The 16,760-nt window shown below is 44.5% G+C and overlaps 1 protein-coding gene across 3 annotated transcripts in view; it reads left to right on the top strand.

The window, feature by feature from the left end:
* Positions 1–16,760, top strand: part of TULP3 (TUB like protein 3) — a 92,436-nt gene that overhangs the window by 34,208 nt on the left and 41,468 nt on the right. For all 3 annotated transcript variants that reach the window (XM_050965753.1, XM_050965751.1, XM_050965761.1), the window contains exon 2: positions 14,307–14,358. In XM_050965753.1, the coding sequence (XP_050821710.1) occupies positions 14,307–14,358 (52 nt within the window). The remainder of the gene's footprint in view (positions 1–14,306; positions 14,359–16,760) is intronic.

The following is a 16,760-nucleotide window of genomic DNA, read 5'->3' as shown; positions in this document are numbered from 1 at the left end:
TTAGTGCCTGCAAGTCCACTAAGTCCTATTTCTTCTTCTGCCAATCACTCAGACAAACAAGTTTGTTTACATTTACAGGAGATAATGCTGCCTGCTTCTTGTTTACAATGTCACCTGAAAGTGAGAACAGACATTCAGATGGCACTGTTGTAGCTGGCGCTGCAAGATATTTATGTTCCAGATGCACTTAAGATTCATATGTTCCTTCATCTTCAACCATTATTCCAGAGGACATGCGTCCATGATGGTGACGGGTTCTCGATAACAGTCCAAAGCAGTGTAGACCAACGCATGTTCGCTTTCATCATCTGAGTCAGATGCTAACAGCAGAAAGCTGATTTTCTCTTTTGGTGGTTCAGGTTCTGTAGTTTCCACATCAGAATGTTGCTCTTTTAAGACTGCTGGAAGCATGCGCCACACCTCCTCCCTCTCAGATTTTGGAAAGCACTTCAGATTCTTAAACCTTGGGTTGAGTGCTGTAGCTATCTTTAGAAATCTGACATTGGTACCTTCTTCGCGTTTTTTGTCAAATCTGCAGTGCAAGTGTTCTTAAAATGAACAACATGTGCTGGGTCATCATCCGAGTACTGCTATAACATGAAATATATGGCAGAATGCAAGTAAAACAGAGCAAGAGAATACTATTCTCCTTCAAGAAGTTCAGTCAAAATGTAATTAACGCATTTTTTTAACAAGTGTCATCAGCATGGAAGCATGTCCTCTGGAATGATAGCCGAAGCATGAAGGGACATATGAATGTTTAGCATATCTGGCACATAAATACCTTGCAGTGCCACCTAGAAAAGTGCCATGCGAACGCCTGTTCTCACTTTCAGGTGACATTGTAAACAAGAAGCAGGCAGCATTATCTCCCATAAATGTAAATAAACTTGTTTGTCTTAGCGATTGGCTGAATAAGTAGTAGTACTGAGTGGTCTTGTAGACTCTAAAGTTTTACATCGTTTTGTTTTTGAGTGCAGTTATGTAACCAAAAAATCTACATTTGTAAGTTGCATTTTCACGATAAAGAGATTGCATTATGGTCCTTGTATGAGGTGAACGTAAAAATACTATTTCTTTTATTTATCATTTCTGCAGTGCAAATATTTGTAATAAAAATAATATAAAGTTAGCACTGTACACTTTGTATTCTGTGTTGTAATTTAAATCATTATATTTGAAAACTTAGAAAAACCATTAAAAATAGTTAATAAATTTTGTGATTACGTTTTGAGTTAATCGCATGAGTTAACAATGATTAATGGACAGTCCTAATTTTTATGTCTGATTTTGTAAGTAAGTAGTTCTTAAATGAGGTGAAATTTGGTGTACAAGACAAATAAGACTCCTGAAAGTGGTAAAACCTGGAAAGGTTGAGAACCACTGATCTAATGCTGCTACATGGTGAATGGATTATTTTTTACCTACTTCTTTTCAAGAGTTCAAAAATGTAATCTATTTCTTTAAAACCAGTATGCAAAGAAATTGGTAAATGATTTGAGTTTTGTTGCTTTATTCCCCTGTTTGTTTTGTTAATATTGTTATTTACAACTTCTAACCTGTGTATGTTTTGTCCATGCCAAAGGTAACCTTTTCTATCACCAATGTGTTCTGTATGTGAACATGCCAAGTCTTCATCACCCACTGGATTTCCACATGGCAGCTATTGCATATCTTGCTGTATTCAGCAAATGTGTTAGAAAAATATCAGTTGTTTAAATTGTGTGTATCAACAGGGAGCCTAAATCTATTAGTATAACCATGGCAAGTATCCTTCACGTCATTTGTCCCTCCCTGTGCCTATAATGCCTCTGACCAGCTTTATTGTAGTACTTGCCTATATAGTCATCACAACCTAAGTGAGGATTCCTCAAATATTTTATTGGCAAATTACAGAAATAGGAAATGTGACATAATAAAAAGCAGTTATACACAGATAACCCTCAGACTAAGTTAATTAAAATATGAATAAATGGGTGTCAGACTGTTTGGAATGGCTCCCAACTGTGAGTGCCAATCTCAGATCAGACTCTCCGAAAACAGGACAGACACCCCAACCTGGTGGTATATTCAATAATTAGATTTCACCAAGCCAATAAGTAACGTGAACTCCTGGATCACTATGTTAGTTTTACCATGTAGGCACAGACAGTACCGTTAGACTCTCCAGCCTATCTTTCCACCCAGACAAACTGGACTTGGTGATAATGGTCGCTATACCAAATATCACATCAAAATAGGTTACTCCCAACCCCAAAGCGTCAGTCACTTACCACAGGTCAATGGATATTCTCAATCTGACGCCAAAGACAGCACTGGCAGTCAATTTCTCTAGTAAACTAACTAAAGGTTTATTAGCTTAAAAAAAAGAGAGAATTGTTGAGAGGTTAGAGCAGGTAAAATACATTAACAGAAGAATGTAAGTTTATAAATCCAAAATGATAGCAGAGAAGTAGTAATCTGCTAATTTTCCATAGGTTTTTCAGGGTTATCCAAAATAACTTTGGGGATGTCTGTCTTGCATCTAGAATGCTTCCCTATGAGTGCCCAAAAAGTTCAGAGGTAGCAGGATTGTTCCCTGGATCCATTCTTATAGCTCCTTTCCATGAAATGCAATCTGGGAAGAGTTTCTATTCACTGCATGGGCTTTTCCTTTGTTGACTAAATGAAGACTGAGTCTGTGAATTTCCATTGTCAAACACAATGACCTGTGCTTTGAAGTTAGCAACCTTCTTCATTTACATTTCCAAAGTTACTTTGAGGAGTAATTTTAGTTACATGCAGACGTTTGTAATAGCAAATAACAATCCTTTGTTAATTTTCATGAAGTTTACACATCAAACATCTTCTCATTTTAACACTAACACACACTTCAATCTAGGGTTATGTAATTACAGGGATATACATACTGTAATGCAATCACATCAACAGGTTATAGATAAGTGAAAAGACATTGACCATTTAACACATGAGTGAATTAGTCTATGCATACTAGTACACTTAATGTTTCATTGATATTCACACACAAGTGAATTGGCCAATAGTTCTGACCTGCTGGCTTATCAGCGTCACACCCTCAACGCAAAACTGGCGTATGAAGGGGTGACAGACAATTCTGAACCCTCCTCAGGGACTCCCCATTCTTGATAAGGATCTGCAACCACATTTTCCTTTCCCTTATGAATTATGTCCGTGTCAAATACTTGTAGGGCCAAACTCCCACCAAAGTAATCTTGAATTGGTTCTCTTAGCTCAGTGCAGCCATGCCAAAGGGGCATAATCACTTAAAGCAGTAATGTTTTTGTTACACAGATAAGGTTTATAGCCCAGACAATGGCATAGCACTCGTTTTGAATGGCAGCAGCATTTTGTTCAGTGGGTGTCAGTTTTTTGCTTACGTAGACGGTGGGGTACCTTTTACCCCCCACTCCATTTTGCATCAGTACTGCGCCCAACCCAGTGTTAGAAGCATCAGTGCACAGCACAAATGGTTTGCTGAAATCAGGGATGACCAAAACAGGCTCCTTAGACAAAGCCTCTTTTATGTTCTGTAAGCCTTTCTGACAGGCCTCTGTCCATACCACCCAGTCTGGCTTCCTTGTTTTTTGGTAAGGTCTGATATGGGGGCCACAATGTAACTAAACCCCTTTACTAATCTACGGGTAATAGTTGGCCAGACCAAAAAAGGATCGGACATGCTTTTTTTCTAGGGGAAGGCCAGCTCCTAATGGCCTCTATTTTTGAAGGGTCGGGGTGAACAAACCCACCGCCTACCTTGTCTTCTAAGTAGGAAACCTCTGCAGCTCCCATCTTGCATTTCGAGACCTTATAGATTCATAGACTCTAGGACTGGAATGGACCTCAAGAGGTCATCGAGTCCAGTCCCCTGCCCTCATGGCAGGACCAACTACTGTCTAGACCATCCCTGACAGACATTTATCTAACCTACTCTTAAACATCTCCAGAGATGGAGATTCCACAGCCTCGCTAGGCAATTTATTCCAGTGTTTCACCACCCTGACAGTTAGGAACTTTTTCCTAATGTCCAACCTACATCTCCCTTGCTGCAGTTTAAGCCCATTGCTTCTTGTTCTATCATTAGATGCTAAGGTGAACAAGTTTTCTCCTTCCTCCTGATGACACCCTTTTAGATACCTGAAAACTGTTATCATGTCCCTTCTCAGTCTTCTCTTTTCCAAACTAAACAAACCCAATTCTTTCAGCCTTCCTTCGTAGGTCATGTTCTCTAGACCTTTAATCATTCTTGTTGCTCTTCTCTGGACCTTCTCCAATTTCTCCACATCTTTCTTGAAATGCAGTGCCCAGAACTGGACACAATACTCCAGTTGAGGCCTAACCAGCGCAGAGTAGAGTGGAAGAATGACTTCTCGTGTCTTGCTCACACCACACCTGTTAATGCATCCCAGAATCACGTTTGCTTTTTTTGCAACAGCATCACACTGTTGACTCATATTTAGCTTGTGGTCCACTATAACCCCTAGATTCCCTTCTGCCGTACTCCTTCCTAGACAGTCTCTTCTCATTCTGTATGTGTGAAACTGATTGTTCTTTCCTAAGTGGAGCACTTTGCATTTGTCTTTATTAAACTTCATCTGGTTTACCTCAGACCATTTCTCCAATTTGTCCAGATCATTTTGAATTATGACCCTGTCCTCCAAAGCAGTTGCAATCCCTCCCAGTTTGGTATCATCTGCAAACTTAATAAGCGTACTTTCTATGCCAACATCTAAGTCGTTGATGAAGATATTGAACAGAGCCGGTCCCAAAACAGACCCCTGTAGAACCCCACTTGTTATACCTTTCCAGCAGGATTGGGAACCATTAACTACTCTCTGAGTATGGTTATCCAGCCAGTTATGCACCCACCTTATAGTAGCTCCATCTAAATTGTATTTGCCTAGTTTATCGATAAGAATATCATGCGAGACTGTATCAAATGCCTTACTAAAGTCTAGGTATACTACATCCACCGCTTTTCCCTTATCCACAAGACTCGTTATCCTATCAAAGAAAGCTATCAAATTGGTTTGACGTGATATATTCTTTACAAATCCATGCTGGCTATTCCCTATCACCTTACCACCTTCCAAGTGTTTGCAGATGATTTCTTTAATTACTTGCTCCATTATCTTCCCTGGTACAGAACTTAAACTAATTGATCTGTAGTTTCCTGGGTTGTTTTTATTTCCCTTTTTATAGATGGGAACTATATTTGCCCTTTTCCAGTCTTCTGGAATCTCTCCCGTCTCCCATGTTTTTCCAAAGATAATAGCTAGAGGCTCAGATACCTCCTCTATTAGCTCCTTGAGTATTCTAGGATGCATTTCATCAGGCCCTGGTTACTTGCAGGCATCTAACTTTTCTAAGTGATTTTTTACGTGTTCTTTTTTTATTTTATCTTCTAAACCTACTCCCTTCCCATAAGCATTCACTATGTTAGGCATTCCTTCAGACTTCTCAGTGAAGACCGAAACAAAGAAGTCATTAAGCATCTCTGCCTTTTCCAAGTTTCCTGTTACTGTTTCTCCCTCCTCACTGAGCAGTGGGCCTACCCTGTCCTTGGTCTTCCTCTTGCTTCTAATGTATTGATAAAAAGTCTTCTTGTTTCCCTTTATTCCCATTGCTAGTTTGAGCTCATTTTGTGTTTTTGCCTTTCTAATCTTGCCCCTGCATTCCCATGTTGTTTGCCTATATTCATCCTTGTAATCTGACCTAGTTTCCATTACTCCTTTGTATTTTTTAGATCATGCAAGATCTCATGGTTAAGCCAAGATGGTCTTTTGCCACATTTTCTATCTTTCCTACCCAGCAGAATAGTTTGCTTTTGGGCCTTTAATAGTGTCCCTTTGAAAAACTGCCAACTCTCCTTAGTTGTTTTTCCCCTCAGTCTTGATTCCCATGGGACTTTACTATCAGCTCTCTGAGCTTACCAAAATTTGCCTTCCTGAAATCCATTGTCTCTATTTTGCTGTACTCCCTTCTACTCTTCCTTAGAATTGCAAACTCTATGATTTCATGATCACTTTCACCCAAGCTGCCTTCTACTTTCAAATTCTCAACGAGTTCCTCCCTATTTGTTAAAATCAAGTCTAGAATAGCTTCCCCTCAGTAGCTTTTTCAACCTTCTGAAATAAAAAGTTGTCTGCAATGCAGTCCAAGAACTTATTGGATAGTCTGTGCCCCGCGGTGTTATTTTCCCAACATATATCTGGATAGTTGAAGTCCCCCATCACCACCAAATCTTGGGCTTTGGATGATTTTGTTAGTTGTTTAAAAAAAAGCCTCATCCACCTCTTCCACCTGGTTAGGTGGCCTGTAGTAGACTCCTAGCATGACATCACCCTTGTTTTTTATCCCTTTTAGCATAACCCAGAGACTCTCAACACTTCCTTCTCCTATGTCCATCTCCACCTCGGTCCAAATGTGTACATTTTTAATATATAAGGCAACATTTCCTCCCTTTTTCCCCGTCTATCCTTCCTGAGCAAACTACCTATCCACACCAACATTCCAATCATGTGTATTATCCCACCAAGTGTCAGTGATGCCAACAATGTCATACTTGTATTTATTTATTAGCACTTCCAGTTCTTCCTGTTTATTACCCTTACTTCTTGCATTTGTATATAGGCATCTAAGATACTGGTTTGATCTTGCCTCCCAGTTTTTCCCTGACCATCCTTTCTCTCTGCCATTATAGCCCACGCTCCTTCTTGTTTCTGACCCTTCTCCCAGGTCTCCATGTTCCCCATTTACTTGTGGGCTTTGCTCACCTGTCCCCGTCAAACCTAGTTTAAAGCCCTCCTCACTAGGTTAGCCAGTCTGTGTGCAAATAGGGTCTTTCCCCTCCTCGAAAGGTGAATGCCATCTCTGCCTAGCAGTCCTTCCTCAAGTAGCATCCCGTGGTCGAGGAAGCCAAAGCCCTCCTGGCGACACCATCTTCACAGCCAGGGCGTTCACCTCCATGTTGCATCTGTCTCTGCCCGGGCCCCTACCTTTGACAGGAAGAATTGAAGAGAATACCACCTGCGCTCCAAACTCCTTCACCCGTACTCCCAGAGCCCTGTAGTCACTCTTGATCTGCTCAGTGTCACACTTTGCAGTATCATTTGTGCCCACATGGATGAGTAGCATGGGGTAGTAATCAGAGGGCTGGATAATCCTCGACAATGCCTCTGTAACATCCCGGATACGGGCCCCCGGCAGGCAGCATACCTCCCGACATGAAATGTCAGGGCGACAGATGGGCACCTCCGTCCCCCTCAGCAGAGTGTCTCCGACCACCACTACCCTATGTTTCCTATTCGCAGTGGTGGCAGCAGACCTCCCAGCCTTAGGGGTATGAGGCTTCTCCTCCTTTACTGTAGGGGGTGATTCCTTCTGTCCTGTATCAAGAAGAGCATAACCGTTACCTATTACCACGACGGGAGGGTTCGGAGCAGGGGTGGAGCACTGCCTGCTGCCAGAAGTAACCAGCTGCCAGTGTCCACCTTGAGTCATCTCCTCCTCCACCAGTGGTGAGTCAGCAGTCCTGTGTACTGAGACAGCTACCTCAGCTGTCTCCACAGGAACACTGTCCAGGAATCGCTCGTGGATTTGGATGTTCCTCAACCTAGCCACCTCCTCCTGTAGCTCTCCCACCTGCTGCCTGAGAGATTCCACCAGTAGGCACCTTTCACATTGGATCCCCCCCGCCCCTTGCCTGGATATCAGTAAGTGGAAATTGCAAGTTACAATCCCTGCAAAACCACACCAGGATCTGGGTAGAAGCATCCATGCTCAGGTTCTCTGTCTGGCTACAGGCGCAGGTGGAGGAGACAGAAGTAGTGCTGGCACAGGTGTTGTGGGTCTTCCTAACCATCGTAAGTCTCCGTCTCTCAAACTCCTTCTCAAACTCCCCTGTCTGCAGCTCCCTGTCCACCTTGACAGTAGCCTTTGTAACACAATTCCCACATGATTGAAGTGGTCTTGCCAGGAGCTACAAAAAATAGCCAAGTCATCTATATAGACTTAGGCAAATGTTTGTAACCAGTGTTCCCTCTAATTTTTTATGTCCATGTGCAGAATAAATTTTGTTATGTGCACCAATATGGAGGCGATGTGTGACACAACACCTTCATATTGGTGCACATAACAAAATTCATGTGGTCTGGGTGGGATCAAGGTATTCGGAGTGTGGGAGGGGGCTCAGGGCTGGGGCAGAGGGTTGGAGTGTGGGGGAATGAAAGCTCTGGCTGGGGGTGCAGGCTCTGGGGTGAGGATGAGGGGTTCAGGGTGTGGGAGGGGGCTCAGGGCTGGGGAAGAGGATTGGGGTATGGGCGGATGAGGGCTCTGGCTGGGGGTGCGGGCTCTGGGGTGGGGATGAGGGGTTCAGGATGTGGGAGGGAGCTCAGGGCTGGGGAAGAGGATTGGGGTATGGGCGGATGAGGGCTCTGGCTGGGGGTGCTGGCTCTGGGGTGGGGATGAGGGGTTCAGGGTGTGGGAGGGAGCTCAGGGCAGGGGCAGAGGGTTGGGGTGTGGGAGGTGCAGGCTCTGGGGTGGGGCCAGGAATGAGGGGTTTGGGGTGCAGCCTGGGTGCCTCCAGGCTGCAATGGGGAGAGAGGACTCCCTGCAGCCCTCTCTCGCTGCAGCAGCTCGGGGCCAAGGGATAAGCGCCTTTCCCTGGCCACGGCAGCTCTGGTGCACTGGACTGGGCTGAGGGAGGGACTTCTCTGCCTTGGCAGCAGCAAGTCCAGGGGAGATCTGGCTGGGGCCAGCGGGGAGGGGTGCCTCTCCCCACCACAGCCCTGAGCCTCTGCATGGGGCTTAATAGGCAGCTGCACGGCCACACAGCTTAGAGGCAACTTAGTTTGTAACCCCTGCAACACGTCATTAACAAGCCATTATAAAGGTTGCTTCTGAATATATTAATCCAGAAGGCATAACATTAAATTCATATAGTCCAGATTCCACTATAAAAGCAGATTTTTCCTGGACATCAGCATTTAAGGGAATTTGCCAGTACCCACGAGTCAAATCTAGGGTTCTTACAAATTTTGCACACCCCTCCTCCACAGTAGGTCCAGTAAGTCCTATATTTAGGCTATGGGGTAAGGATCAGACTGGGTGATAGCATTCAGTTTCCTATAATCTATGCAAAATCTGATGGTTTGCTCTTCCTAGGAACCATCACAATAGGAGACTCCCTGGGACTTTTTGAATTAGTGATTAACTCCATTTCAAGCATGCTTTCAACCTCCTCTGCATTTCCCCTTTGGCCCAGTATGCCCTGCATCTTGAATGGTGTGTAGAGTCTTGTTAGTTAAACCTGATCAGTTAGAAAACACTTGTCTGTGGTGCTTTAAAAGGGAGAGCTTTTCCTGATTGGGGGGCTAGAGTTAAACTCCCCAAACTCAGTGCTTTCCAATGGAGTTCCTTCTTTGCTCTTTTGACCAAATCAATTAAAGGGCTTCCTCATCAGCCCAACGTATCATAGTCACAGCAATCTCCCTTTCATGGTAAGCTTTTAACCTATTGATATGCACTGTCTGCACTGTTCCCCTGACAGGAGGCTTTCTGACATTATATGTGTCATAGTATAATTCCCAATTTTGAACCTTAGTGTCCAAAATATGGGTACTAGCAGGAATTCCCCTAAGCTTAATTACCAGCTTAGATCTGATAAGCTGCCACCAATCAGGACTTAGGGTAGAGTGCCTGATAAACTCTGGTCTCCCCCAAAACCTTCCCTGGGGACCCTCAAGACCCAAATTCCTAGAGTCTTACAACAAAGGGGAATAAACCATTTCCCTTCCCCCTCCTCCCCTCCAGGTGTTCCCTCCCTGGGCTCCTGGAGAGATATACAGATTCAAGCTCCGTGAATCTAAACAAAGGGATTCCCCCTTCTCCTTTCTTCCTCCCAGATCTTTCCCACCCTGGGTACACTAGGAGATCACCGTGATTCAAACTTCTTGAATCACACCACAGAGAAATCAGGTGGGTTCCCCCCCTTTCTCTCCCCCTCCCTTCTCCTTCCCTGTTAAGTACAGACTCAATTTCCTTGAGCCTCAACAAGGGGAAAAATCAGACAGGTCTTAAAAGCAAAACTTTTAATAAAAGAAAAAAGAATAAAGAAAATCACTGTAAATTCAAGATGGAATATTACAGGGTCTGTCAGCTTATAGAAATTGGAAAAAAAAGCCTCCTCCAGTAAAAATACAATTTAAAATACTTTTAGCCAAATACACATTAGACTCTTACCAGCCAAATACACATTTGCACATAAAGCAAAACCAGTCAAAAAGACTAAATCACCTTCTACCTTTTGTACTTCCTAAATTGGAATAGAAGATTAGAGAGCCTGTAGGTACGTGTCATTACTCTCAGAGCCCAGAAAGAACAAACCAAAACCCAACAAACACAAACAAAGGCTTCCCTCCACCGAGATTTGAAAGTATCCTGTCTCCGGATTGGTCCCCTGGTCAGGTGGTTGGTTTCCTGATTGTTAACCCTTTACAGGTAAAAAAGACATTAACCCTTAACTATCTGTTTATGACAATATGTGACTTCATTCACACTTTCGATCACCTCAAAAAGTCCTTCCCAATAGTCCTGCATTTTGGTTTTCCTTACAGGAATTAATATTAACACCAGATTACCAATATCAAATGATCTTTACTCAGTATGCTGATCATACCAAGCTTTCTGAGTTTCCTGACTTTTCTTAAGGTTCTGTTGCAACAAATCCATCATAACCTGCAAATTCTCCTTAAAACTAGATACATACTCCCCCACTGTAGTCCTGCTTCCTCCATATTGCCCTCCCAAGAGTCTCAAATTAAATCTAGGTGTCCCCTCACCTGCCTCCCATATAGGAGGTAAAAGGGAGTAAAGTCAGTAGATTCTTGGAGTACACTTCTGTACACATATAGAAGAAATGGGACCAAAATGTCCCAGTTGTCACACCTGGAGACATCCGTTCTTAGCATAGCTTTCAAAGTTCCATTAAATCTTTCCACAGCTTCACTGGTCTCTGAGTGTTAGGGAGCAGCCTTTAAATGCTTCACTCCACACAATTGCCATAATTTTTTTAAGACAATGGCTGTGGAGTTTGCACTATGATCTGTCCGTATTTCTCTGGGAAATACTACTCTGCTGAAAAAGGTAAATAAAGCTGTAGCCACAGTTTCAGCTTCAGTATTAAACAAGGCTGTGGATTCAGGATTCCTGGTTGTGGAATCCACCACCACAAATATTGTATTTCTTTCCACTCCTGTAAGGTTTAGTGAGAGATCTGCAGTATCTACAATATCTATAGACAATCTGGCAAATGCCTCTTTAATGATGGGTAAAGACTGCAGTGGTGCCTTGTAATGCCCTTTAAATCCGTAAGCTTCTGACACAAATCTCAACTTTTGCAATAATTTTTCACTGTCTGAAACATATGAGGCCCATAAAAATTGTACTTCAGCCTGTCACAGATTTTCTCCACTCCTAAATGTCCTTCTGTCCTGTATCTCTGGGGCACAACTATTTCCTTGCAAATTTACTAGGATGCCATTTCTTTCTATAGAGGATTCTTGATACAACAAACCTTCTTGCATAAAAAATCTACCGTTTCCTTCCCCAGCCAGGGTATCATTCTGAACTGCCGTCCTTTCTTGTTCCAAAGAAGGATCAGTTTGCTGCGCATATGTAATCATAGAAGATTAGGATGGAAGACTTCAGAAAGTCATCTAGTCCAACCCCCTGCTCAAAGCAGGACTAACCCCAACTAAATCATCCTAGCCAGGGCTTTGTCAAGCCGGGCCTTAAAAACATCTAAGGATGGAGATTCCACCACCTACCTAGGTAACCCATTCCAGTGCTTCACCACCCTCCTAGTGAAATAGTTTTTCCTAATATCTAACCTAGATCTCACCCACTACAGCTTGAGAATATTGCTTCTTGTTCTGTCATCTGCCACCACTGAGAACAGCCTAGCTCCATCCTCTTTGGAACCCCGCTTCAGGTAGTTGAAGGCTGCTCTAAAATCCTCCCTCACTCTTCTCTTCTGCAGACTAAATATGCCCAGTTCCCTCAGCCTCTCCTCGTAAATCATGTGCCCCAGCCTTCTAATCATTTTCGTTACCCTCCTCTGGACTCTCTCCAATTTGTCCACATCCTTCCTGTAGTGGGGTGACCAAAACTGGACGCAATACTCCAGTTGTGGCCTCACCTGTGCCGAATAGTGGGGAATAATCACTTCCCTCGATCTGCTCGCAATGCTCCTTTAATGCAGCCCAATATGCCATTAGCCTTCTTGGCAGCACGGGCACACGGTTGACTCATATCCAGTTTCTCGTCCACTGTAATCCCGAGATCTTTTTCTGCAGAACTATTGCTTAGCCAGTCGGTCACCAGCCTGTAGCGGTACATTGGATTCTTCCGTCCTAAGTGCAGGACTCTGCACTTGTCCTTGTTGAGCCTCATCAGATTTCTTTTAGCCCAATCCTCCAATTTGTTTAGGTCACTCTGGACCCTATCCCTACCCTCCAGCATATAGACTCATAGACTCATAGACTCATATCTACCACTCCTCCCAATTTAGTGTCATCCGCAAACTTGCTGAGGGTGCAATCTATCTCATCATCCAGATCATCAGTGAAGATGTAGAACAAAACCAGCCCTAGGACTGACCCCTGGGGCACTCCGCTTGATACCGGCTGCCAACTAGACACTGAGCCGTTGATCAGGACCAGAAATTCTTTGTATGTTTCACTTAAGCCCAGAGCAGATTCTGACACAATAGAAGAACTTTCAAATTCCTTCTCCGTAGGCAAGCTGCTATTCTCAGCAGAAAAAGGCTAGGATTTCCCTCCCCTTTCACAGCCTTCCTCACTGATTACAGACAAAGCAGGTATATCAGACCCATACTTTCCCTGGGACCTGCTTATAATACACCTCTACCCTGATATAATGTGGTCCGATATAACATGAATTCGGATATAACGCGGTAAAGCAGCACTCCGGGGGATGGGGCTGATCTACCGCATTATATCCGAATTTGTGTTACCGCAAGTGGTTCCTCTGCGCTCGCCCATTACTTGCTCCGGCCCTCCCCGGGGCCCCCTCTTCCCCAGCTCACCCCCGCTCCATCTCCTCCCACGAGCGTGCTGCAGCTCTGCTTCGTATCCCTCCCAGGCTTGCTGCGCCAATCAGCTGTTTGGCCTGGGAGAGGGCTGCAGCAAATAACAGGCGGGCGCAGAGGAACCACTTGCGGTAACACAAATTCGGATCTAATGCGGCAACCCTGGGATGGGGAGAAGCGGAGCTGCAGTGCGCTCGTGGGAGGAGGCGGAGGCAGAATGGAGGTGAGCTGGGGCAGAGAGGGGTCTGGGGAGGGCTGCAGCAAGTAACGGGGGGTGCAGAGGAACCGCTTCCCGCTCATCTCCTCCTCTTTCCCTGAGCGTGCCACTGCCGCTCCACTTCACCCCCCCTTTCCAGGCTTGCCGGGACAAACAGCTGATTGGTGCGGCAAGCCTGGAAGCGGAGTGATGGCAGCACGCTCAGGGAAGAGGTGGAGGCAGAGCGGAGGTGAGCTCAGGTGGGGAGCGGTTCCTCTCCCTACCCTGGTATAATGCGGCCTCACCTATAACATGGTGAGATTTTTTGGCTCCTGAGGACCGCGTTATATCAGGGTAGAGGTGTATTAACATGCTTAGACTTGGCTACACTGTTATTACCTATTAAAATATCAGTGGGTAGCAAATTCCTAATGCCAACCACAGGATCACCTAACTATAGAACTTTTCAGTACTGAAATCTGCAATTTTTATACATCAGGTCAAATTCATATCAAAACTGGGTCAATACAGTCTTTTACATATCATGACTAGTGATCCTGGGCAATCCACAAAGAGGAAAAAGCTGGATTGAGGAGCCAGGGAGTGCAGAACTCTGAGATGTAGATATTTGTGGGAGAACCAGGAGCACAGTGAATTGCTTTGAACTGGTAAGCACTGGAGCAGCAAGTTGGCTCATGACTCAGCCAATTACAATTGTTCAGTATTGAAAGTTGCTTCGGGAACGTGGTTCATACATAGCTCAGTCTTGTGTAAACTGCACTATAAATGTGAGTTTTTAAATATATCAAAGGGCTGTTGGGTCTCACAGAATGGTAAAAAGTATATTATGGGCTGGCAGTTTATAAACGTGTTTGTTCTGGAACCATATCTTACTCTGTAGAGCACCACATACACTTACAGTGCTATGTAAATGATTTTTACAAGCAATAATAGGGTTTTTTTTCTCTTTCCTTTTCACAGTATTGTTGAAGATGAAAGTGTGAAATTGCGACAGCTGAAACTAGAGAACCAGGTAAGTGAACAGGCAGTGCAGAGGTTGACAAGTGTCACTCTAAGAGAATGGGCAAAACATCAGTCTCCCAGAATGTACAACCACATTTTACCTTATGAGTCTGAGTTTGCCACTTCTTTATTCTGACAGGGAAGGAGAGACAAATGTTTGCACTTCTTTCTTCCCCTAATTGTGCCTCTTGGATGCACCTGATTCACTGCTGTGCTTTATATAATCTTTACCCAGTGCAAAGTGGGTATAAAACACCATCATTTTACACCCACTTTGCACTGACTTAAACAACTGCAAAAGGTACAGAGCATCTCCTATGGCATGTGAGGCCATGTGTGGAGTAAAACAAAGACAATGTGATGAGTCTGATATAAATGCTTGGAATGATGGACAGAGACTGATTTAGAACTAATCTCCAGCATTTGCCTTCAAGGATTTTCTGGTTATCATTAGTTTAAGGGTCAAGCTTGCCACAGTTTTTGTTTTGATTTCCTTGATATTTTGTGCCTCCTGCAAGTGTTGTTTTATTCATTTCATTAGTATTCAGTTATCACAAGACTGAGTGGATCAAAAGAGAGGAGGAGAATTAATCTCTGTAGGGAATTATCCAGTTTAAACATCAAAGCAGAAAGAAAAATACTCTCTAAACAGTAGAAAGAGCTGCTTAACCCCTCTGTCAAGATAGACTTCCAGCAACTTTCTATCTTTCTTTTTCTAAGTACAACCTATTTTTGGCTTAGCATTTGATTTGGCAGAAGAGCAGAAATTGTATCTCTTTCCAGACAGCTGATTGATACACAACTTGCTGAATGCCCAGACCACCATACCCTGTAGAGCACTTAAACATATTCATCCCTACTATTCTGCCCTGTGAAATTTAAAATGAGTATAAGTTAATACAGAGGCAGATTAAGGTATGGTGGGGCCCTCAGCCAGAGCATGTGGTGGGGCTGCTCCTCACCCCTTCCATCTGCAGCCCTGCCCATGGCCCCACTCCATTCCGCCCCTTCCCCCCCCATGGCCCCACCCTTGTTCCACCCACAGTCCCACCCCATTCTGCTCCCGCACCTATTTACTCCTTTCTGCTCCCCCAAGACCAGAGAAGCTCTATTCCCCCCCTCATGACCCTGGGGCTGCAGCAAGGAGTGAGAGCTCCCCCAACCCTGAGGCCATAGCAGAGAGTGAGAGTGCCTCCAGTCCCAGGCCGCAGCTGGGTCCAGGTGCTGGGGCTTTGCCTGGTGCTTTTGCCAGGAAGCAGGGGTGGGTTTGGGGGACTTCCCCCACCCACATGGCGCTTCTGCTGGGGAGCGGGGTTAGAATGTGGGGGCTTTCCCCACTTCACCCGGCACTGCTATGGGTTGGGGCGTTGGAGTTTCTCCTGCCCCACAAGGCACTCTTTCTGGAGCTCTGGGCTTCCGCCATCTGGTGGTGGACTTTTTTCAGGGCCCCCCAATTGACCGGACTAGACCCTCCGGGCATGGACTCCACAGGTCCAGTGGCTAATCTGCCACTGTGTTCATAGATTTTTGAGGCCAGAAATCCGTTATGATAATCTAATCTCACTTCCTAACACAAGGCATAGAGATCACCCGGTAATTCTTGTATAGAATTCAATAACTCATGCTTGAACTAGAAGCATATATTATAAAAAGACATCCAGTCTTGATTTAAAGACTCCCAAGTGATGAAGAATCTACCACATTCTTTGGTGAGCTGTTCCAGTGGTTAACTACCCTCACTTAGAAATTAGTGCCTTATTTCTAGTCTGAATTTCTCTCACTTCAGCTTCCAGCCATTGAAGTTTGTTCTACCTTTTTCTCTAGTGTCAGATATGTTGTTTCTGTGTAGGTATGCATGGCATTATCTAAGAGTATGTCCAGACTGGCTGAGTTACATTACCAGCAGTTACATCGCTGCTCGGAGAGCACTGAAGGGAAACCACTGTTGTGTGTTCACATGTCATCTGCCTGCGCAATAGCGTGTTCACACTTGCGGCACTTGCATCGGTATTCAGAGTGGTGCACTCTGAGCAGCTATCCCACAGAGCATCTCTTCCTCTTCTGCTGCTAAGAGTTATGGGAAGGTGGAGGGGGTCGCGGAGCATCCTGGGTCCTGTCCCAATGCCCCGTGATGCATTGCTTTACATCCCAGCAGTCCCTGTGCTTCCGTCCACATTTGGCGCCATCTTTCAACAGTTTGTGTACTGCACACTCTGCCTCTTTGGTCTGCAGGAATGGATCCTACACTGTAGACCAATATGCTGCTCGCTCTCACTAACACATGACAAGTGTCAGCGGAGTTATTTCTTAAGCTACAAAGGGAAGAGGAGTTCGACATTGATCTTGTCACTCATAGTACTTATGACACGAGATTGCTTGTGGCATTCATGGAGGTACTGACCACTGGGGAAC

The sequence above is a fragment of the Gopherus flavomarginatus genome, chromosome 1 (assembly GCF_025201925.1).
Source record: "Gopherus flavomarginatus isolate rGopFla2 chromosome 1, rGopFla2.mat.asm, whole genome shotgun sequence".
Classification (NCBI taxonomy): domain Eukaryota; kingdom Metazoa; phylum Chordata; order Testudines; family Testudinidae; genus Gopherus; species Gopherus flavomarginatus.
The sequence above is the reverse complement of the archived record's forward strand: the minus strand, read 5'-3'. Positions and strand labels throughout refer to the sequence as shown.